Here is a 24,804-nt window from a genome sequence, read left to right as displayed (position 1 = left end):
TAGATAAAAATAAAATAAATGTCAAGTCGTGTTAAGGACTGACAAAAAATAATGCAGGGTAAAGGTTATAGAGAATGACAAGGTAGGGAGTGGGGGAGGGGTCTAAAGTCATTCAACTAATTTGCAGAGCCAGGATGGAAACAAAGAGCATTCTAATGCCAAATCTGTGATCTTAACCACTATGCTGAAGTTGCTAAATGGCTCTGCAAATGCTAGCTAGGCTTCATGGCTATTCAAATAGGCACTTCAGAGACAGTCTAGATTGGCGCAGAAACACTTTAAAAAGGACACGTTGGAATAAAAAAGGCTTCTCATAGTTTTTGTTTTATAAAATAAAAAACAAATAATATTTAAAAACAAAAATTGTGCAATCCTCCCCTCCCCCCGCCGACCCCGTAGTAATTCTCAAAAGTATAGAGGTGAGTCAATGCCTAGTAAATGGCACAGGTTAGAGTCCTCTGGTTCCTTCATTGCTATGATCCTGCCTTGGAGCCCAGAGTAGGAAACTTGCAAACTGGAAGGTTAAACTTGTTTCTGTGTGATCCATGTTCTAATGGATTCCTCAGAAGCCAAAATTTCCATTTGACTAAGCCTAATTAGAAAAACCTAGCTACTCTAGCATAAATCAGGTGTCACTTGAGAACCTGAATTGAACAATGGTCAGCCATATCTCTGGGGTAATCACAAACTGAACTCTGTGGTCCTGAGCTTAATCTCCTGCCTGTTGTATGGACTCGGTATGAGCTAAGATTCAAGAAGACTACATGAGCCAGCTGTAGGAAAAAGTCCAGCTGATGCCATGGAACTCATGGAAATGAATCATCCCAGGAAAATATGGACATAAGACCTATAAAAGATTCTTAGTCTTACAATGAAACTTTCTATAAATCAGCATTAATTAAATGGTTTTAAGTTTTGCAAATTAAGAGATATCCACATGGTTGATCATATTCACAAAAGGGAAGAAACTGGAAAATATATCTAAATAGTTTAAATATTCTGATTAGTTTCAAAGGCTTTGTCATTAACTTGATCTAGACTCAGATCTTCCTTTTACCAGCTGTATGACAGTGGACAAGTTACTTTTTTTGTGGCTTAATTTGTTCTACTGTAAAATGGAAATGAATGGTACCATCCTCATATAAAGATGAGGACTAATTAAAATTATGAAGGTACTTGCCAAATAGCAAGCACTAAATGAATGCATGATAGCCATCTTGTGGGGACCTCATAGTACATATCTCATCCTCTGAGAATTATCCCTGTACACACAAGGATCGGCTCATAAAATCCACGTAACTGCATATTCTTCCCTGGCTAGCCATATTATTGATTAAAACAGGAGTAGATATCTAATATAAGTTGGGCTAATCAATTCTTTCTGTCAAGAATTTGAAATTAGATCTCAAAGACTAATTATCTGCAGAACGGTAGGCCTGGTTGGTTATATTGACTCAAATGTCACGTGAGGGCCTTTTGCAAATAGGGCAGAAGAATGTAGTCTTCAGAACAAGAGAGAAATGAAGCAGTAACATAGCAAGAAGAAATAATAAAAGACCAAACAAATACAGCAGCAAAGACAGAAAGAGATGCTGCCTTGGTCCCTGACTGCTTCCCATTTCCTAATTCCAATGACTCCCAAGCCTGGCTGAACTTCCTGTCCCTGGGTTTTGTGAGCTCGCCGTATTTCCTTATAATAAATTTCTGATTGCTTAAGTTCACTTAAGCAGTTTCTGGTCTTTGTAATCAAATAGGTCCTAAAAGAATATGGTAACCTCAGCATTTGTATTTGTTTAATGTAAAAGATCACTTTTGACACTCTGAACCAGAAAAGCACTTACTGAATAAGTCAGAAATCATAGAGAAGGAGGTATAGGCCAATTTTCCTTTATCGTGTCTACGTAACAAAAGACGAGGCTAGCCCTAATCATACCATAAAATAGCTTTAATGTATTCCTATTTCCTTCTTCCCCTCGCCTCTCACTCTCAAGGACTTTCATGATGCTGACTGGACTACCCCAAATTCCTGAAAAGTATCTTATATATGCTGCATCTTTCCTACCAGTAACCTTAAATCAAAACTCATATGTCCTCTGACCCTTTACCTAAATCTCTCATTTTTGTTTTCTAAGAAGGCAGAAAGATACTCTGGTATATTAACTCAAGTCAACATGTTAACTGATTCTAATATAAGAGTAGGCTTCCTTTTTCATTCCTGGAAACATACATGTGACTTTAGGAAAAAAAAATCCCTTAATTAAAATGAATGAAACTAGTGACAGGAAATTCTGACACTGAATAAAGTAGTAGGTTAAATAATATTTAGAAAGGTGTTCCTGTGATATATATGATAATCATACTGCATATATGATTATAGGACTATATATTTTTGACACATTTAAATTACTAAGCAGTCCTCTATGGATTGTAGCAAATTGGTTTAGAAGCTAAAAATAAAAGTACAGTTTAATATATTCAAAATTGTAATCAAATGTTGGAACAAGAAAATCAGTCATCAATGCGTAGTCAACTAACTGAGATTATCACATTTCTATGCTAATCCTGTCTTTTTAATTAACAGATAAAGCAGAAGGGGGTATCTAAACAATAGTGCATAAAAAATAAAAAAAAATAAATTTTCAAACTCTAATTAAGTGGAGAAGCAATAACAAAATACTGCTGCATTTCAGCAACTGTTCATTTAAAAAAAAACACAAAACACCTTGGCTTTAATCTTTCTAAAATTACATTTCACAGGCTTCAGCATCCTCTTCTGTTTTCAGTCGTGATCATAAAGAGTCCAGATGTGGAATATAAGCTGAGCCATTACACCAAGTACCATCTGGCCTTCTGCCCTGAATCTCCTAATTGGTCACAAGATACATTCCTTATGGAAGGCAGTGCAGTGTAGATTCAGAGTGTGGGTTCTAGAACCAGAGTGCTGGGATCCACATCGTGGATCTGCCACTTTCTTTGAATATTTTTTTGGGTAAGATACTCAACCTCTGTAACTTTAAGTTTCCTCACATGTAAAATGGGCCTAATTATAGTCCCTACTGTTGTTTTGAGGATTCATTTATTCACCTTCAGGTGCCGGGCACTGTTCCTGGCTCTTGGTACCCAACAGTGAACAATCAGGTAAAAACCATTGCTCTTGTGAAGTTTACATTCTCAGGTATTGCAGCTAAAGCACTTAATTAGCATAGTGCCTGGTACTAAGTCATCAACAAATGTCAGCTGTTAGGATTACTAGTGCTTGAATGAGATAGAGTAAAATGATGGCAGTGGAATGACTGGGAATGTGTCAGAATGAAGTCAGCACATCTAAGACCTAGCTAGCAGTGGCTCTGCCACCATCTAGGTGACTTTGGTTTAATCTCTCGGGCCTCAATTACTTAACTGTAGAGTGATCTTAAGGTACCTTTTATTGAACATATGGTAGATCATGAGAAACAGAAAAGATGAAAGGTTCAAAAACATTAAAGAAAATATTTTCCTTTGAATATTTTGGTTTTATCTTACCATTTAATGATATTAAGATTCATTAAGCATAAGAATGCTTTTTCAGTACATTAAAAGCTTAGGAAAAGCTCAGATGCTAGGTAATCAATTGCAGTTAAAAAATGGAGAAAAACCCTCAGAAATCACTGGGAAAAATGGAAATAGCCAATATCATACCAAATCTTTAGCTTCATAAAATATAAAATCACACACACACGCGCGCGCACACACACACAAACACACACACAAAAACACAGATGAGATAGGAGCAGTATCTTACGTTTATCTTAAAAAATACACAAGCCTACGCCTTACCAAAAATCACTGGATGAAAGGATCTCCTTCTAAAAAATATTTATGTGAAATGTAATATTGTTACTTTCTGAGCAATCTTAGCTTTCCTAAATGAGTTTTCCAATGAAACTTAAAAATAAAATTGGTTCCATACCTACACCTTTTCACAAATTATACATTTTTCAGGGTTTTGCAAATTTTGTTCAAATTACTTTTCTTTACCAGTTACAAACTGTAGCATTTTAACTTTCTTAAAATTATCCAAATGCATGGCTAGATATTCCTACTGTTTAGCCAAAATAAATGGTATACACAGTCCTGGGTGAGAGTGACCTTGCTGATCTAGCCAGCCTCATGTCTTTCGAACTTGTCTTGCTTATGATATTGAACTCTTTGTAGCTCCAAGATTAAGTCCTGCTCTCTCAGGAAAAAACACTGTACCTTTGCAGACAAGTCTCCTTCAGCTGGAATATTCTTTCCCCTTCTATTCGATGACACACCCATCCATCAAGTCTCACTCCAACAGCATCCTCTGAAAACCTTCCATGATTACTTCTGCCATAGCCCCCATCCTGACAGGTCATATTAAACCCTCTTGATATTACTCCCTTGCCATTTTGTATGTACTATCACTATACTGACTATCTCTTTTTATTATTTTTGTTATATCCATTTGAAGGCAGGGACCGTGATTTCCACATTGATATCACCCTGGCACAGAGTAGGCATTGTTCGTATTTGTGAAGTACTGAAATACTATTGTTCTCAATGGATAAGAAAAAACTCTTACAAACAATAAAATAAACATGGTCTTATATACTTTAATTTGTAGAGCTATTACTCTTATTCCATAACAACAACAACAACAACAATAATAATCATAGTGGTAGAGCAACCAAAACCAGAGAGGAATCAGCACAAGATTTAAAATTAGAGAAACAAATCATATTCTATGTCATTCTTCCAAAAACACCTTTTCTGGTATTTACAATGACATCGAATATCATGAAATTAAGAAATGCTTCCTATTCTCCCCATAGATTATGATCTTTAACTCAAATACATGGCATTTAAGAGTTTCTCCTCTCTTTACTTTCCATGGACACCAAAGAACATAGCACAAACCAACTTTTAGCAATAATCCCAAATAAAAATAAATCTTGGGATAAGATTCATCAGCAATAAAACCACAAATGCCATTACCATTGAATCTGTCAACTTTCAATCTACTTAATGTCAAAATTAATCAAATTTAATAATTTTTCTAGAGTGACATCTAACAATCTAATAACATGCCATTGTAAGTAAACTCATACACATATACCCAAAGTTATCAGTGTACTTCAAATATTCATATAAAAGTACAAGTAGAAAATTCCACACTGGCCTATAGAATAATTATAAAGAAAATGCAGTTGAATAACAACTGAACTGAAATGGAAAATATCCAGCACTTCTCAGTTACGAACAGAAACAGTTTCAATTAGAAAATCAGAGTATCAAAAGAACTCTCCGGGAAGTTAAATGGAGATGACAACAAGAATCTTTTCTAAAACAGGCCATTTCTTTATGTAGTTACTTGCTTCCAATTTACTGCCATCATATACTTGTTTACCTATAACAAAACATTGCTCTGCTCTTCTCTTAGTAATCAAAACAAGTTAGCTTTGTTTTGTCTAAAAAAAGAAAATGTGTTCCCCAATAGTTAAGATACTATTTTGGAGAGAAATAATTAGAAATATTTTCAAGTACTAAATTCCAGTGACCTCTAATCAGGGAACAGCATAAAATATATACCTTCATATAAAATTTAAAGCATATTTAAAATTTTTGCTTTGATTTGTGGAACAAAGATTTTATAATTTAAAGACATGCATATATTTTAGTAATATTTTGGGATGTCAAGAATGGGTCTAGGTGTATTTCTTCAATACTTGAAAAATGAAACTTTTGATCATGTTTTAGATTAGTTTAATTGATTTTTGAAATAATTCATTGGAAATTTTTCCAATAAGGAAAAATACTTTTCACTCTAATGAACACTGTATATATATATATATTTTTTGACATTTCTTAGGAGGAAAAATGTATGACATGTCTTGAGTGTATCTTTTAACTATCAATCAATTAAAACTCCACTGTAATTACTACTGCTACCACATAAATAGTTCTATAGGACGACACGTAGGAAAATGGTTTTATAGCACAATTCACTTCTATAAAAAATTCAATCCAAAGAATAATTTATTTCCTCAATATAGTGTCATGTATCGGTGAGGTACTAAAATGAAAAAAAAAAAAAAAGAAAGAAAAGAATTAATCCAAAAGAGCATTTACATAAGTTTGAAGAGGCGTGAAAGACCACTGGCTAGAAAAAAAATAACATTCATTGAGTAATCATGATTAACAAGGGAAATAAGAAGAGGAAATAGTTTAGAAGAAATCAATGGAAGTAATTATGAAAGTTATATTGTTGCTATAACTACTAAAAATCATGTCAAAAAAGAAAAGTATTTATTAAAATAAAGACAAATAATATTCTATGCCAAAAAGACAAAACTGGGGCTAATATGTCAGGGTGCTTGTCAGCATCCTGACAGATATGACCAATCAATCACTAGAATCTTTGTCGCTAATCCTTGAACTCTTCTCAATACACAACAAAGAGAGCCACTACCAATCACTGAAAGTTGGCACTGAAACCTATTGGTTAAATCTGCTCTCAGGGACATTGTTCAAGATATTCAATCAGGACCCTTCCCTGCAGGCAAATAGTACAGGACTGTGCACAACCTTCTAGGATATGTAGTCAACCACAGGTTGACTTTCAAAAATTTGTGAATGCATGAAAATTCTTAAAAAGCAAAATAGAAAAATATAATTACAGCAGATAATGTTAGGATTTGGTGAGTGGGATAAGTTTTTAAAAGCTAACTTCTATCTATTACTTAAAATGGTTTTAATTCTGATGATATAGACACTTAAAAAATATAGTCATCCATTTGCAATGAAAGCAACCACTACAAAAGCAGCAATAAATTGAAACAGTTCTCTAAACCACAATGCAATAGGAATTAAAGATTATTATTGGTAACTGAAAAATTAGTAAAACCATTTCAATATGTGTGATTAAAGCCATAGATAGTCTAATGGTTTGAAGAAAAGCTGAGACAAAATGAATAACTACAGTAGAGAATATGAAACCCAAAGTAGCTTTAACACTGTGAGCATAGTTACAGATTTCCTCTAAAGAAAGGGCAAAACCCTTCAATGTTACTTTTAACAAAAAGTATTTTCATCTAATTAAGTTACTAATAATGCAATTTTTGTCAAAAATCTTTAAAAATACTTTATAATGTGATTTGAGCTCTGTTCATAAAAAGTTAAACAGAAATATAATCACGGTGGCTTAATTTTAGGTGTCTTTTTAATTTCTAGAAAACTAGTATCCCTATTTTTTAATAGTTTAAAAATACATGCAATCACTGAACCATATTTGAAACATAAGCCATAATTTTAGTTTTAGGATAAAACTGAACACTAAGCAAAATGTGTGTGTGTTGGGGGTGAGGAATTAAGTAAAAAATATCTATTGCGATCAACTATGTGTATCAGGTGAAACTCTGTTCTGCTGTAATTATACATATAACTTCATCAGACTGTTAAGTCAAAGGTTATACAATGGAACGCACTGGAGAAAAATATACCTCAATAACTAAACAAGCTTAAAGTCCACAATAATTCAAACAACGAACCCTGCTCCATGTTAAACAGTATTATATGCTACTTCACATGAATAAAAACTGCACCAATTGCCCATTTCATTTTGCTTATATAGACTTAGCCATATATAAGATCTGACATGAATTCTTCACAAGACCTTAAGTTGTACTGACAGTAGCAGTAAAGAACATTTCCAGCTACAAGCAATTATAACCACAATCTAAAAAGCATTGAGACTGAGTTACTGGTCTTAATTAGAGAAAGTTTTCTAAAATTTCCTTTGAAAAAACTAGCATGCTAAACTCTTTTATCTATAACTTTATAAGTAATGTCTTTGAAAAATGAGAACAGTTAACATATGAAACAATCTTATTTGGCTATAAGACTGTAGCTGCTAATATGACTAACTTGTGGTATATCTTACCACTATGTTATTCATGATTATAATAAAATGAATTTTAATTTATAGGTAAGTCATTGACTAATTAGGTGTATGTACTACAAGTAAGATAGAAAACAAGTGTTTCTGTAAACTATATAACAATTATAAAATAATGCTTTCATATGCAATATGAAAACCAAAAAGAAAATATTTCGTGAAATAAATTTATTGCTGTATTGTAGCAGATATGTCACTTTCTCGCATTCTATTAATAAAATGGAAAACCATTTTAAAAATGTTCTTACCTGTGTATACAGTTTTTACTTTCGAGATATGACATACCGGAAGCAGCGTCTAATGAAAATTTCACTAATTGTTTGAGTTTTATATCATCCTTCTTCTTTCTCAGAAAAGAGAGGAAGTCGCCTCCTAGAAGAATTAATAGATGAACAATGAGACAAAATCATGAGGAAAGTCACATCGATCTCCTATTATAGATACCTAACATAACAAAAGACATTACACATTTGGCTATGCTTTTTGCACATTTTGTGTAAGGTGAAGATAAAAGAAAATATGAAAGAATACATCTTATTAGAAAGCAGACACCATAAACTTTCCTAGATGTGGTTAAGCATGTTAAGTGCTTCACACTGCATATTACCCAGCACACGATAGTAGTCAGTTATGCTTTTTCCTCTGTCACAATTTCTCACCAATTTGCATAGCTAAAATTTCCTAAGGAATTTTATTATCTCTAATATTAACTAAAAGGCTGTGATAATTATGAGTTAAACAAAAAAGTTATGAAATTAGTCCTCAGATTCAGTGATTGCTAAAAAACCTGAGAATATTAAAAATACCATTACTGATAGTAGAGTCAGAAAGAAGCGGGGGAAAAGCTGATTTTGATTTAGTTGGTCAGCCAAATTGCATTTTTGTGAATCAAAAGGATTCCAGTGAGGTTGTAGAGAAATTCCCTAAACCAACATGGTCCAAAAGAAATATAATTCAAGCCATATAGTAATTTTAAATTTACTGTAGTCACGTTTTAAAAAGAAACAACAAGAAAGGTGAAACTGATTTTTTAATATATTTTTCTTTAGCCAATAGATCCAAAATATTATTAATCAACATGTATCATTCTAAAAATTATAGTGGAGATATTTTACATTTTATCATCCTAAGTGTCTTTATAATGTTTATTTTACATTTATGGGACATCTCAATTTAGACACAAATTTTCATCTGAAATATGATTTGTATATAGATTTCATAAAATTTAGTTAAAAAATAGATTCATATACATAAGTTGTTCCAAACATGCTTGAAGTTTTCCAATAATTGAATCGTGTATCAATATTTAAGTCAATTAAGATTAAATGAAATTCAAATTCAGTTTTTTTAGCAGCACTGGCCATATTTCAAAAGCTTAAGAGCTACATATGGCCAGTGATTACCATGTTAAATAGTGTAGCCTTCAACTGTGCATTCATTTTTAACATAGTTTTGAAAGCTATGGCTTATTTTTCCTTTTAGTGTAAAATGCTAAAATGCATTGGACCAATATTTACATATGTTAATTCTTTTGTTAGATATATATTGGCCTGTTTTAGAAAAAGTGTGCCCTTCTGGTCTTGAAACCACATAGCATTTTTTTTTAGCTGTGGAATTACGTTCAAGTGAAAACATCTTTTCTGGAATTTGATTTAAAGCAGTATATGACATAACTTCAGTGTTCTGTTGAATGCTAATATTACTTCTTTCCCAAGTTAGTTCATATTCAGCACTTTTCCACCTGCCTCCTGCTCTTTTTAAATTTATTCCTTCTCGAATGCCCCAACCCCTGTCCCAGATTGTAAACCCTATATAGAGAATTGTGCCTTTGTTGCTCAGTATTGTAATTTCAGTGCCTACCACATGTCTAGAATGTAATATCTCAATAAACATTTCTTGAATGAATGTGTGAACAATGTATATATATCTTCTTCTTGCAGCTTATAAGCTACCCATAAAGGACCATTTCCATTAATCTTAATTTTTTCTCTAGCCCCCCTCAATGGTTAGCACTATGCTTTTTAAGTACTTGTTAAAATTTTTAGAAAAGGATGACATTACATTTCTTATCAATAGTACCCAATGGATGCCATAAAATTCTTTAAATTCCAACAATAAAACAACATATTTAAGATGCTGAGCTCATCTTGATAGGTGTTTCTTTAACACTACTGCCTTAGAAATTACATCATTTAAAGAAATGATTTGCAAAGAAACAATCCTTGGTAGGTGAGACTGTAAAATGACACATGCATAATCTGTTAATAAACAAAGAAAAGATAACATTAAAGTAGAGTTAAAAATTAGTTGAAAAGTGATGTCAAGTCAATAAAGGTAAAGCACCAGGAAAGCAGTGTTAGATGCAGCTATTTCCAAACACTGCGACAGAGCCAAAGATGCAGACGAAGAGGAGTCTGAGTGGGTCTCCATTAATCCCACAATATTTCTGCCTCAAATTTCTAGCTTAAAATCATTAAATTATTATTTATTTCCAATTTATAGTTATTCGAGCTGCTGACATGGTGACCCTAAGAAGCAGAACTGCACCATTCCACAGCCCTAGTCAGCTTCTTACAGAATATTGTAGAGAAGCAAGGCCTTCAGTTAAAAATAATTATGATTTAGTACTGAAAGCCTGAGGCTTGGGCAAGTGTAAGCACTAAGAACCCAGAAGCAGGAAGTAAACTCACCAGGGTATAGAGTATGGAACTAAAGCAGAAAGTAATTCAGACTGGGCCAGAACAGTTTCCTTAGGCACAATACTTGATTATTACCAGTAAGTGAAAAAAACTGGAGGCAGACATCAGATCATGAAGTCCTTAGAATTCACTGTGAGGTTACTGTAAAGGATCGTGTTTGTTCCTTTAAACTCATTATTTTATCATTAAGTGCCAAGTTAAAGAAACTCTCTTAGAATTTGTGATATACATGTTAATCATATATGCTGTACACATATGTGTGTATGCATGCATGTATGTGTGTGTATGCACAAAGCACACAGTGCCTTACCTGACCAGTGCAGTAAGGACCTTAGTGTTCAAAACGGGCAAAACAAGATAACTTTCTTTTTGGAATGCTGTCTTAAAAAGGCTCATTTCTGTACGGGTAGACTGCATATTAAAGCAAGATAGGATGGATTATTTTCTAGAATTCTTCACCAGTGATGAATTTCTAAGACAATACTTTTTTTTTTTTTTTTTTTTTTTCCTAGGGCAAGCATGACATGGTGAAAAGAGCATGGATATCGAAATCAGATTGACCTAGGTCTGAGTAGCTATGTGGTCCTGGGTAAATTGTTTAAGCTTTCTAAACTTTAAAACAAGGATTAATTCCATTTATTCTTCAAGATGCTTTTGAAGGCTAAATGTATCTAAATCATGTGCCTAGCACATAATATACACAATAAATACTACTACAACTTGTTGTTGAGTTTATTTTTCATATAAAGTGAGGGAATTGTAGTAGGGCCTGGTTGTTTGTTGCATAACATCTCTTTTCTCTCATTCACTTCAACTTCCTTTCTCCCATTTTGGAAAGTATTTTCCTCAACCCCAACAATGAGGGTGGACCTAGATTAACTTAATCAAAGAATCCCTGTGCAAGTGAATGGTTCAGAGACAGGCACGGGGATAATTTCAGGCCAGTGAGGTACTACAAGGAGATATTCAAGGGGTGAAAGAAACTTTTTTTGAGAGAAGTACCAAGAAAGTTACACATTATCTACAACTGGAAGTGTACAAGCATGTCATACCACAAAGAATGACAGCCTTCGAATGAGGCTGTCACCAAGGAAAGCAGAGAAGCATGAAAGAAAGGTTTTTTGATCAAACACTGGCTTCAAGAGCAACCTCCCTCTAGATTTTTCAACTAAGTGAACTAATAAAATCTCTATAATTTTTTTATAGATTTTCTGTATTAGCAACTCAAAAATCCCTAACGGAGAAAATAATATCCATATCAGATGAATACTTGGAGAATTAAAAAACATAATATAGATATTAAACATGTGGAACAAGTAGGATACAATGAAAGGAAGTGTTTTATTATTATATGCGGGCAACTTTTAGTAAGAGGATAGAAGACTGTTCTCAATAGCCCTTAAAGATTTCTTCATGCTGTAGAAATTTGGTCTTACCTGTTATTCAGTATTAATATTAACGGGACTCTGAGAAATTGATTGCATTAAACAAACTTGGAGAGATTATGTAAACAAGAATACTAATTTATCAGTTTGTCATTGGAGAAAAGGGGTCATCAGGGCTATACCACTAATGATTTCTTGTCACTGAATCATATCAAAATCTTAGTTTATCTTCAAACAGCTTCAAATTTTATTAAATTAAGAGATACCAGCCCCTAGTGATATATAAAATGTGTAATTCATGACCTGTGTTCTTTAGGATATAAATTTGTTCCTGAGAATTTTGGTTTAGTTGTGTTCATTCATATATTTAAAATAAATTGTAGAGAGCTAGTTAGAGGCTTCATTTTTCACTGTTCAGAGTTCGTATTTAAACAATTAACTTTTGCTCTTTAACCAATAGTAATGAGAGCTGGAGCTGTTAGCCAACCTGTCAAAAATAAAGAAAAAAAATCTATATGCCAATCATGAATGATGAATGCTGATTCAACTTGCAGTCCATGAGACACTAAATAGGTATTATGTAATTGCAGATAAGCCAAAACAAGTCATTGAAAAAGAATCGATGCAAACACTGAAGCAGAGGATACTGACTACTATATGTGGAGTATGTATACTTATGAGAGATGGTTTCCACAAAAAGAGATTAACTAGGAGAATACTAGAATACTAGAAGATGGTGAGGGTTTATGTTAAGAACTATCCAAAAAAAGACTAAAGATTAGGTCTAAAAAGACTCTGTAACAAGCTAGAAATGAGTGTGTGGGAAAGATAAGGAAGATGAAACACTAAAAAACTGAAAATGACTCCAAATTATACTGGCTTTCCTGTTTCCATTTTCTTCTTTTTAAAGAATCACTTAGTGAACAGCTTGCTCCCAAAGTAGCAAAATTCAGCCAGGCCAAATGCAGAGCTGAGTGTGAGGTTTTCCCAATTTGGGTTGACATAAGACATCATTAGTCTTTTCAGATGAAGTTCCTTAATAGCCATGCCCTGCTAACACTGAGGAATAGTGGGAACCTTTTGCATTTCTCCTTTGCAGATGATCTTTGAGAACGTAACTCGAAAGAAGTTATGGTACCAGCTCTATTAAATAAAAGAGTACATTTCACAGTGTTTTTAACTTGCTGGGTCAAGGGGCAACAGCTATAATCTTGCCAGACAAATACATGAACTGCCACTACAGATGCCAGAGTCAGCTTTCACAAACCCTCAGAATGTCAGTACTAGAAGGTACTTTGGAAATAAACAGTTTTTTTTTTCCTATTATGGAGGCGGGAACTGAAATTACCTGATTTTTAAGGTGGTGATTTTAGTGATATTACTGAAATTTCTAAAGCAAATGCATAGTCTGCAAACTGTGGCCTGGAGGCCAAAACCAGCCCCCGTTTATTTTTGTAAATAAAGTTTTACTGGAAAACCAAAACACTCACTGCTTTACATATTGTCTAGGAATCCTTCCATGTTAAAATGGCAGAGTTGTGATAAATTAAATGGCCTTCAAAGCATAAAAATTTTTACTATCTAGCCCTTTACAGAAAGTTTACAAACTCCTATTTTAAGGTATCACTCAGTATTCCATATAGCTGTAGTCCTTTTCATTTCAATAATTCTTATGATTGCTTTGTCTACTTTCAAACAAGATTTTACTTTTCACTGCTTTTTTTTTTTAAAAAAACCAAGTCTTAATAATGCTATTTTTAAATGCTCAGAATGGAAGGTGAAAAGGTAGATTCACCAATTTTATGCTCTAAGTCTGATAAACAAACATGTATACACACACAAAAAAACATATACATCGTGAGATCATAAATCCCCTACCCGCCTCTCCATCCACAACCCTGTCTACCACCAAAGGAAAGAAATCCCACTGTCTGTATCTCTCCCGCTTTCATGCCAAACTACTCATTTTTCTATTTTGTGGCTTCTTATTCCCTAAAAGCAGCCTTTGATTTAAAGTATACAGACAAAAATAGAAAGGAAAATCAGGTGTTTAAGATGCTGGTTCTAAAGCCTCCTGGAACACCCTTCAAATATTTAAATGATACAATGGCATTTTTTTTTATTATTATAAAAAAAATACATCAGTGGAATGCTTATTTTGATGCCTCTATCTGCTATAGAAAAACCTACAGAGAAAAAGAAGGCATCAATTCCAGCTTCCTTAGATTATTAAGAAATGTGTGATAAAAAGACACATCCAAAATCTCATTTAAATTTACTAAAAAATTTAACAAGGAAAATATTTATAAAAGCTAACAATACTTTTAGAAATTGAATTTATCATTAGCTAGATATTTTAGGGACATTAAGGACCCCAAATCAATGCTATCAATGACCACTTTATAAGAGCTTATTATTTAGATTAGAAAAGTATGTTTATATCTTCATATTTATACATTTTTGTTGGTCACTGCCAGAATTTAATTTATGCAGGTTTTGATCAGAAACATATCCATCAATTAAGAAACTTTCTATCAGATTACAAAAATATTACTTTAAAATACACTCGTAAAGAACACATTGTAGCAGAGTGAGAATTTCAATATTAAGAAAAAATCTGAATAGCAGCCTTTTTCACTTTTTATAAAATCGTGGTAAAAAACCTCATATATTTATCTTTCTAACAATTTTAAGTGTAGAGTATAATGTTAACTATATGTACATTGTTGTACAATAGATCTCTAGAACATTTTCATCGTGCATGACTGAAACTCTAAACCCATTGAACAATTTGTCTCAAACAAGCATTTAAAAGAAAAGACTATCCAAAGGGCTAACAAGCATATACAAATGTGTTCAACATAATTAGTCATACAATAGCAAATTAGAACCACAATATCTTGGTATTTCTTACCTACCAGGATAGCTATAGTTAAAAAAGCTGACAATATCTCATGCTGGCAAGGACGTAGTGTAACTGAGTCTCTCATATATTGTTAGTGAAGGTGTAAGTTCGTGTAACCACCATGGAAACTTTTTTGGCACTTTCTACTAAAGCTAAACATGTACTTATGTTATAACCCAGCAGTTTAACTCCAGGTAGGTATATCCAATAGACATGTTTACCAAAAGATTCAAAAATATTCGAAGCAACATTATTCATAATAAGCCCCAAACTAGAAACAACACAAATGCCCATAAATAGAATGGAAAAGTAAATTGTGGTATATTCGTACAATGGAATAACATATAACAATGAAAATAAATGAATTACTGCAACCATAACATGGATGAATCTCACAAACACAATGCTGAAGGAAAAAAAAAATCCAGATCAAAAGGATACATGAGCTTTGATTCCATTTATACAAAGTTCAAAAAAAGTGCAAAACTAATCTATGTCAGGAAAATGATTACACAGGTGTGTATTCTTGTGATAATTTGAGCTGTGTACTTATGATTTGTGTACTCTCCTATATGAGTTATATTTGTTTGGTCTAGGATTTTACCCTACTTACTTACAAAAGCTAATAAGTTAGCTTGTTATTTTTTCATGGGTCAGAGACAAAGGACTTTAGTATAAATAACATGGCATGAGAGTGTTGTGAATAAGCCCAAATGGATGGATGCCTGCATACAGAGTGAGAACATTATGGAAGAGGAATTTTGAGATTGGGAACGGTGCCATTTTATAGCGGGCAGTAAATAAGCCTGCCTGCTCTGTCTCAGAGGGAGACATGACCCTCATTCCTCAAAGTTGCTCACTACAAAAACATCCCTGAAAAATGGCCCAGGTAAGGTCAGTTAGGGCCTTGCATTATTGGCATACCCCTTAAGACAAGGAGAAATGCAAGAATCAATGGCAGAGTTTCTCTCAACATACATTAATAAAAAACTTTCTTTCTTTCTTTCTTTTTTTTTTTTACATTATAAAGTGGTTCTGAGAAATGCCATAAATAGAATGTAACAATATTTCAGCCAAGCCATTTGACTCGTCATTATAATCTTTGGTTAAAATAAAGTGAGCAGGATAGAATTATAGTAAAGTGGATTTGTAGGCTGAACAAAGATAGCCATGGAATCTTGATTTAAGATTTGACGGCGATTTGTCAGAAAGTTATCTGGGGTGTGACTTAGAATTGCATGCTTGATTCGCTCCTTCTCAATATTTTTATCAACGATTTGGACGAAGACACAAAAGACATACTATATTAAGAGTTTATGAAATAAGAACTTGATTAGATCATTTCCGTATAACCTCAGGTTTCTAGTTTATATTTTTAAGTGTGCTAAGATACCTTGTCTAAATCATTTCTTCAAAAGCACTAGGAAAAATCCTCATGTATGGGTTCACACTATCTTTCCATCTTCAAATATTTGCTTTAGGAGAATTTAACTACTTTTTTGCTTAGAACAGAAAACCATGTTGCTTAACATTTACAATTCAAAAGTACAAAGTGGGTACTTGTGGTAAGTCTCACATTTTACTAGTCAATGATAAACAGATGATTTCTCGTATGATAAAATATTTTAGAAGTATTAAAATTTCCTAGGATGGATGACATTTCTAGCTGATTAAATCCTTAACTTGATCTCTCTTAGGCAAACGTATATAAGACTGTCGACGTTCTAATAAAGTAAAGCAAATACAATTATTTTGGCAATATCATTACAAGTAGTACTGAGTCCACAAAAACTTGGGATTTCAATGAGAATCAGGGAAAAAATTCCCCTTCCCTAGGAATCAAAACCTTTGGTAAAGGAATTTAATATTAAAAGTATCTTGCATTTATTTAATAGTTTACATGTACTGTTATAGGCATTATCTCATTGAACCCTCTTAACAATATTATACGTATCAACTGACTTTCCCAAGAATAAGTTAGGGGCAGTGCTGAGTCTTAAATCCATATATTTTTCTAGAGACAGATCAGAATGTAGTTTCATTTTTGCTTTTACTAATAATATCTGTAGCTGATATTAAGGACAATGTATAAAAAGCATAAGAGATAGCTGATATTAAGAAAAGTGTACAAAGGCAGACAAGTTTAAGAAAGGTGAAGAAGGCTGACTTGCTGCATTCAGAGGCTCACTAATAGGCACACTGGTAATAAATAATCGGAGTCTGAAGACCTGAGATTATGCAGTGGCTCTGGCCATGTGGCCATGGGCAATACATTAACTTCTCTGGGACTCAGCCTCATCAGACATAACCTTGCCCTAATAATCACCACTTCACAGGGCTGTAGTGAAGATACAAGGAGTTTAGCACAGAGCTCCAAACATAGAAAGCTAAAAACTTGAGAAATATTCACTTTTGTTGTTACTATTGCCACTAATATTATTATTGCCATAATACTGTACTTCCCCCAGACTTCTACTTTAAGAACTATGTTGCAGCAGAATTTCAAAAAAAGTGAAGGGATTTAGAAGTACAAATTGGTAGTTACAAAATAGTCACAGGGATGTAAAGTACAGTCCAGAGAATATAGTCAATAATATTGTAATAACTGTGTACAGTGCCAGGTGGGCAATAGACTAATGAGGAAGATCACTTGATAAATTATATAAATGTCTAACTACTACACTGCATACCTATAACTAATATAAAATATTGAATGTCAACTGTAATTGTAAAAAAGGACATCTATCCTTTAACTTGCAAGTAGACACAAGGCAGCCAATCAGAATGACCACTAAATTACCAAATTTGATGCTATGAAACTAAAAGAAAACAATATGATACAACTTACATCAATTAGAGCACACTAATAAATTTTTCTTTCAATTTAATGTAGACATATTGCTAATGTTGCATTTATCATATAATAGATTCCGTCAACATTCTATTATATTTGAATGCCTAGTGTCTGAAATTGTATTGATATATTGTTACCAGCTCTGCTCTCTACCCTTTTTCTTGGTTTTCTTGCTCCTCATATGCAATTTGGCCTATGGGATATAAAATCTTACAAAAGTAACCACAAAGAAAAATAATTCTATATATAATTAATACAAAAACTTAGGTGGATGTTATAAAGGTTCCAATTTGAAAAATTAATCTTTGGAAATTTTTGATATATTGATAAAAACTGAAAGAGTGTGTCTCTCTGAAATAGCTCCCCAATTGTTTTTCTACCATTCTTTTCTGAAATTATAAAATAATTTTTAAAATGCTTACATACTTTATTATAATTATAAATATATATGCCACTCAAATGTAGAGAATTCCAGGTAGAGGGGAAGCAATACTGAAAAAATATATTTTTCCTTATTATAAAATATATGTATAGCCAGTTCTATGATTAGGTTCCAACCATGATTAGGTTGAATATATTTTTAGGTGGTGGACAGACACACGTTAAAAATGCTAATCAAATTCCAATTCTAAGATATTTTTAGTCAAGGAATTATCTAGAAAGTAATATTCAAAAGTTATGTAGTTTCCTGCTTTTCTTATTGATTTATGGATCACTTTTATAGCAAGGTATAATATAAAATATTATACCTATATATAAAAATAGAAAAGTGACAAGCAATGGTGTTATTGTAATAGCTATATTTTCTTCCATTAAATATTTTCTGTCTTTACTAATACAAATTTTTGAAATTATCCTCTGTTTTAAAAGACCAAGGAAAGAGAAATCAGAGATGATGAGAGATAGATTTAATGATTTGGGAGGGTGAGTATACAGAGGAGACACAGGATAAGTTAGAAAATAATTATACATGCAGAATTTTCATGCTTAAAACTGATTTTAGTTAAATTAGCAATACCATGTTCAGAGAAAAATTCAATTTAAGATATATTATTATATATAGAGAATACTAAGAACAAATGATCAATTCATTAATCTTGTCTCTGTTAATACTTATAATCATTTGTTTTCAAGTTCTGTATTAATATTAGTAATATCAGTTAATAAAAATTGACTTACATTTCACATTTCTAACATACTATATTTGAAAAAGTTTTTTCAATGAGTCCAATTTACATTCAACAAGAGAACATACAAATCCCAAGGTTTATTTATGATCAGCTACTGTAAAGTTATAGAAACACATTCTTAGAATTGTTTAACAGCCTGTGTTTATACCTGCCTGTGGATTATATAAAACAACTTTAATGTCCATTCTACAATGAAAATTTTAGCTGTTTAAAAAAGTGAAGTAAAACAGATCAAATCTTTCCTCTATCACTTAAAACTATTTATTATTGTAGCATCTTAGATATTATTCAAATAGGAAAACTCATGGCTCATCTTTCTGAAATGGATAGCACACGTATACCATGACATTGCCATTTTGAAAGATCCTTGACGTCAACATCTTCTTTCCATTTAGCAAAAATCTTGTCATTTTCCCTGGAATACTGTCAGAATCCATCCTAACTTGGACTTTTCATAGCTTAATCACCTCCCATCTCAACTATCAAAATTAAACTCTTTACAAATCTACCTTCGGTACATTCAGGGGATACAGGCAGTTTAGCCAAATTATTTTATTATTTAAGCCTGTCTTACATACTATGGTTTTCTATACATCCTGACACATTTCAGAAATTGTTATTTTATTCATTCCTATTCATCTGACAGGTTTTGAGCTCTCCAAATATCACTTGTCCTCCAAACAATCTACTTACTACCCACTTGTCTTCTAACCTTGATTCAGCTCTCTATTTTTATAAATTCCTGAGACTGTGAACCATGATTTTGCTTGGACTGCTTTTCATACTCTATTTACAAATAAGTATGTCTTATATTTCATCTCAGAATATTTCCTTCTATATATATGGGTGACTTTAGATAAAATGTCCCATTGCAAGCTGCTATCTGAAGTTCTGTTTATATAATTATTTTCCTAAAATCTAAAGGTTTTATACTTCAAACTATCAAAGAAAAACTTTATGACTTACACATTAATAGCACTCTTTTTCTGTTAAACTAAAATTTAATTATTTGGTAATGCTCTAGTAGGAAGAGAAAGAAAGAAATGCCTCAGATTAATTTTTTATTAGTAAATTAACATTTTGACTAAACGATCTGGGCCAAAACGGGTAATTACTAGTGCTTTGAAAATACTGACAGTTTTCAAAGGTTGGATATTTACTCTGTAGTATTTGGGCACTATAGGAATCTGATAACTCATTGAACTGAAAATCCAACCTATACTTAATGTTACTCCTCAGCTCAGATTAATTTAACAGCAGCTAATATCTACTAAGTATTTAGAACACATTAAAAATTATGCCATGTTCTTTACCTATTATTTCATTTAACTCTTGGAACATTATTATTCTCATTTCTCATTTTATAAGTAAAGATGTTGAGACTTAGAGCGATTCAGCAACTTGCCCAAAGTAACACAGCTAGAAGTAGAGTGAGAACTTAAACCCATATACATATAGCTCCAAAGCCACAGTGGTTATATTTACACTGGCAAAAGTCACTCTAAAGAATATCAGCTTCCAAATGAGAGTTGCAATGCATTTTAAATTCCATTGGCCATTTCTTTTAAATGTCAAAGTGAATAACATCAGAACATTGCAACTCAACAGTGAGAAGCCTCAAATACTTTGGGGCTGGGTAAAGAAATCCTAATTGCATAATCAAGTACACTGAGAAGAAATAAATTTGGTCAAAAGGAACATTATATAAAGATAAGAAAAAAAATACTATCTTGATACTCTTATTCATCGAAACTTAAATCTCTATTATGATCATAACTAGAGGATGGGATTGACTTGACTATTTATAAATTCATCTCTTATATGTACCTGATTTTACACATAATATTGTGAAGCCTAGTGGAAGCACAGGGAGACACAGGGAGTCACAATCTTTTTAAGAAAGACCTCTTGGGTTCAGATCTAATACTGCCTGAACTGCTGATCCAGAGGTCGGAAGTTTGGGGAATATTCATTAATCTTTCCTATAACATATCTACTTATATATTCAAGATAGAATTTGACAAAATATATCTCCACATGAGAGCAAAAACAGATGTACAAAAGTTTTTACTGAAGTACTCTTTATGTAGCAGATGAACAGAAAAACGATTATTAAGCAGGGCATAAACTAATGCTATGCAACTCTTAAAAGAATAAATTAAATTTATATACTGATGTAAAAACTCCAAAACATTTTGTCAAGTAAAAAAATACAGAGAATAGAACAGTGTGTATAGTACACTATCATTTATTTAAAAAAGAAAGTAAGATATGTGTATACGTTTCCATTTGCATAGAAAAGCCTCCGAAAGAGTAACACTAAAACAAAACCTCACAAAAAAACTGGTCAGGCCAGCTGTTTCCAAGAAGAATTGCAAAGAGAATGGGGGTCCAGAGATTTTTTCACTGTTTCCTATGTATTCTTTGAATGTAAAACTTAAAAAAATTTACTCCACTGAATAAAACCCAATTGCATGAGAAATATAATAAAAAATGCTTACCCGGACCTATGAGGCCCTTCATCATTCCAGTCCCCCTACCTTTCCAGCTTTATCTTATGCCAATCTCTCCCACTCTCAGTATGCCTCAGTCATTCTACCCTTCTTATTCTTCAAATACAAAGCCACTCCTACCCATAGCTTTTGCACCTGATGTTCTCTATGCCTTCCCTTATTCCTTGGTAAAGGTAGATTGTTTTTATCTTTTGGTCTTAACACAAATATCACCTCCTAGAGTTGTTTTCTAAGGCCTCTAAAATAAAGTAGGTACTATCTGTTATCATCTTTCTGAGAAATACATTTTATAGCAAAATTTGCAATAAATTTATTTGCAATTAATGTTAAATATATGTCTCTCATGCTACACTGAATTCAGTGAGGGAAGATGATGGATATATTTTTCACTAATGTATATGGTTTACAGAACACAGCAGGTGCTCAATAAGTATTTATCAAATAAATTAATCCAAATTTCATAAAATAGGTTTATAAAGAATGGAAAGTCTTTAAGAAAAACAGGTCTATTTCTAAGTTTCAAAGTCACTTAAATACAAGGTGATATATGTGTTTCCAATAAAGATTGTCATTTTGGGGTTTTATTTTTATCAAAAATAATTGGTTTGAAATATTTTTAAAAGAACAATAAAGTTCTTTAATTACAGCCTCATTAATTTAGAAATTCCACTTAGAAAAAAATGAATAAATTTGACTCAATAATTTCAATGACATAATATTTATAAAATTTTCATATATGGTTACCTAGGCTTTATTTTTAAAAAACACTTTTAAAGATGTGAAAAATTGCAAAAAAGACAAGTAATTAGAGTCTTTTATCCTTTCAACAAATGATGTTAACTACATAAACGGTTTCTTTCTTAATTTTAGTAGCCACGATAGAGGACATAGATATTCAACCACTTGCTCTTAGCAAATACCTTAGAAGATAAATTCATTTGGAAGTCTTTAACAAGGACCCAGGAAATGCTCTCAATGCTATCACAGACAGACTAATATGTAAGACAAAGAAAAAAGCAAAACTATGTCTTAAAAAAAACAGGTGTTAACCTGAAAATATTTAATATATGTAATCTCTTAAGATACAAAATTATTAAAGATACTATATACAGTCACTTCTTTAATCTCTTTCAGTTTGCTATATAAAGCCTTTCATTTTGAATGCAAATATTGTCAAATGTGATACTGTTTTAAGTTTGACAGAGAACATTTTAGGCAAATTTATATTTTCTAGCAAAGGTTACATTTTCCAGGTGTATTTATTAGGCTCTCAATCTCAGGCACAGCTGGACCAGGTACTGAATCATATTCTTGCTAGAATTGAAATTCATGCCAACGGTTACCAAGAATAATCTACTTCAGTTTTACCGAGAAGGATAAATGATGGCAAATTAAGAACAGGAAAGTTCTACATACACAAAACCTCGTTATAATGACAGTTTCTAATATTATTTTCACATTTTCAATGATAAGAGCCTATATAATGCTTAATATAAAGTACGATCCCTCAAGATGAATTTATGAAGATAGTTTATTGTTATATAACATCTGAAAACCTAGAAAGAGAAATACAGAGTACCTAAATGAGAAGAGAGAGATCCAATATGACAAAGAAAACTAGTGAAGAAATGAGAAAAGAAAAATACATAATGGAATTTCAGAAGTAATTAATTTGGCCTGTCATGGAATGAGCATTTAGCAGGTAGAAGATTGATTTCATTCTTAAAGTGTATTCAAATTTACGAAGAGAAAAGAGAAGGCAAAAGTATACACATTCCCATCCACTTGACAACAAAACAGACTCTTGGGCCTGAAGGGCCTAGAAGGTATTCAGTATTATCCATGAAATTTGTCATAAATGTGAAGCTGTTTATATTATTTACCCTTGAAAGTTGTTAAAGACAGCAAGAATCTAGCATATTTGGTTTAGTGTTATCATGCAAGATGACTTCTTAAACTGAAATAAATTGTTACTATGATCTGCCAGGCTTTATATGGTTTAAATCCCATTCCCTCTCTACCTCATCTACTATTCTCCTCTTACCCTTACTTCATACACACTGCTTTTTGTGCACTTCCATGAAGTCTGAAATGCCCCCGCTCCAGATATCTACATAGCTTGTTCCCTTATTTTCATCAGGCTTTTACTCGAACGGTCTGTTCTTACTGAAGCCTTCCCTGGCCACTCTAAGACTTTCAAATTCCACCCATCCCAACAACTGCTATCTTCTTTCCTCTATGCTTTATTTTATTAATACCATTCTACATTCTACACATTTTACTTATTTATCTAACATACTTCTTGCCCTACCAGAAAGCTTCATGAGAGCAGGAGTTTTTGTTTTTTTGTGAGGTCTCTGATCTGTTTTCTTCGCTCTTGAATCCCTGGTACGTGGCATACACAGTAGGCATTCATTTAGCCTTAAATACTTTTTAAGTAAAATTCTATTTAAAGAATATTGGTTTCTATGAATAGAATGATATATCTTCTCAAATATTAATGCATAAGGTTTTCATTTCTTCCACAAATTTAGAAAGAGGCCAGAGTTTGTCTGGCTATCATTTCTGAATACACAGAATAACTTAAAACCACAATGGGATAAAATTTACAAACAAAAGAAAGAAGATAGCATTACAATATTTTTGGCTAAATTTACAAACAAAAGAAAGAAGATAGCATTTCAATATCTTTGGCTAATACTAACAAGAGGCATTTGTTTGCTTTCTAAATAAAATAATCTAAATATTTATGGTACACTTCAATGCAAGTAGGAAAAAACCCAAGATATTCAGTATTCATCATGAATAAATTAAGTATTTTTAAAGAACTTTGATTCAACCAATTTTCGGTTGTCTTTTAGTCTTGGAAAATTAGTTTGTGCTCCCCATTGTTTTAATAACTGTTTTTCTTATAATTCTAATATTAAAATCTCATTGATATGCAATGTCAGATTCATATACATTGACTAGGTTACAGTGGAAAACCTATTTGCAAAACCAAGACATTATGCGTAAAATCTGCTTTTATATTCCAGTTGAATTCACCAGTTTTACTAGTCATATTCATACTTCTAACATTTGCATAAAATATAAACAGGTTTTCACAAATAATGCAAATTTCCTTATCAATACTACTTTAAACTTTATCTGACTGTTTTAAGTCTTTTCCATTTATTGTAACAAAAACTTAAAAATGGTAACAACACAGTTAAACCAATCAGTATCTTAAGGAACAGCTTATCCACGTGAAAGGAGGCATATGTGTTCATAACTTCTACACCTTCAAACATTAAAGAACTTT

At 32.4% G+C, this 24,804-nt stretch overlaps 1 protein-coding gene across 2 annotated transcripts in view; it reads right to left on the bottom strand.

The window, feature by feature from the left end:
• The window catches only part of FER (FER tyrosine kinase), a 404,440-nt gene that overhangs the window by 122,929 nt on the left and 256,707 nt on the right, over nucleotides 1-24,804 (bottom strand). For both annotated transcript variants that reach the window (XM_011365150.2, XM_023533607.1), the window contains one exon: nucleotides 8,206-8,329. In XM_011365150.2, the coding sequence (XP_011363452.1) occupies nucleotides 8,206-8,329 (124 nt within the window). The remainder of the gene's footprint in view (nucleotides 1-8,205; nucleotides 8,330-24,804) is intronic.

The sequence above is a fragment of the Pteropus vampyrus genome, unplaced genomic scaffold (genome assembly GCF_000151845.1).
Source record: "Pteropus vampyrus isolate Shadow unplaced genomic scaffold, Pvam_2.0 Scaffold106, whole genome shotgun sequence".
NCBI lineage: Eukaryota > Metazoa > Chordata > Mammalia > Chiroptera > Pteropodidae > Pteropus > Pteropus vampyrus.
Note: the sequence above shows the minus strand (reverse complement) of the source record. Positions and strands in the feature narration are given on the sequence as shown.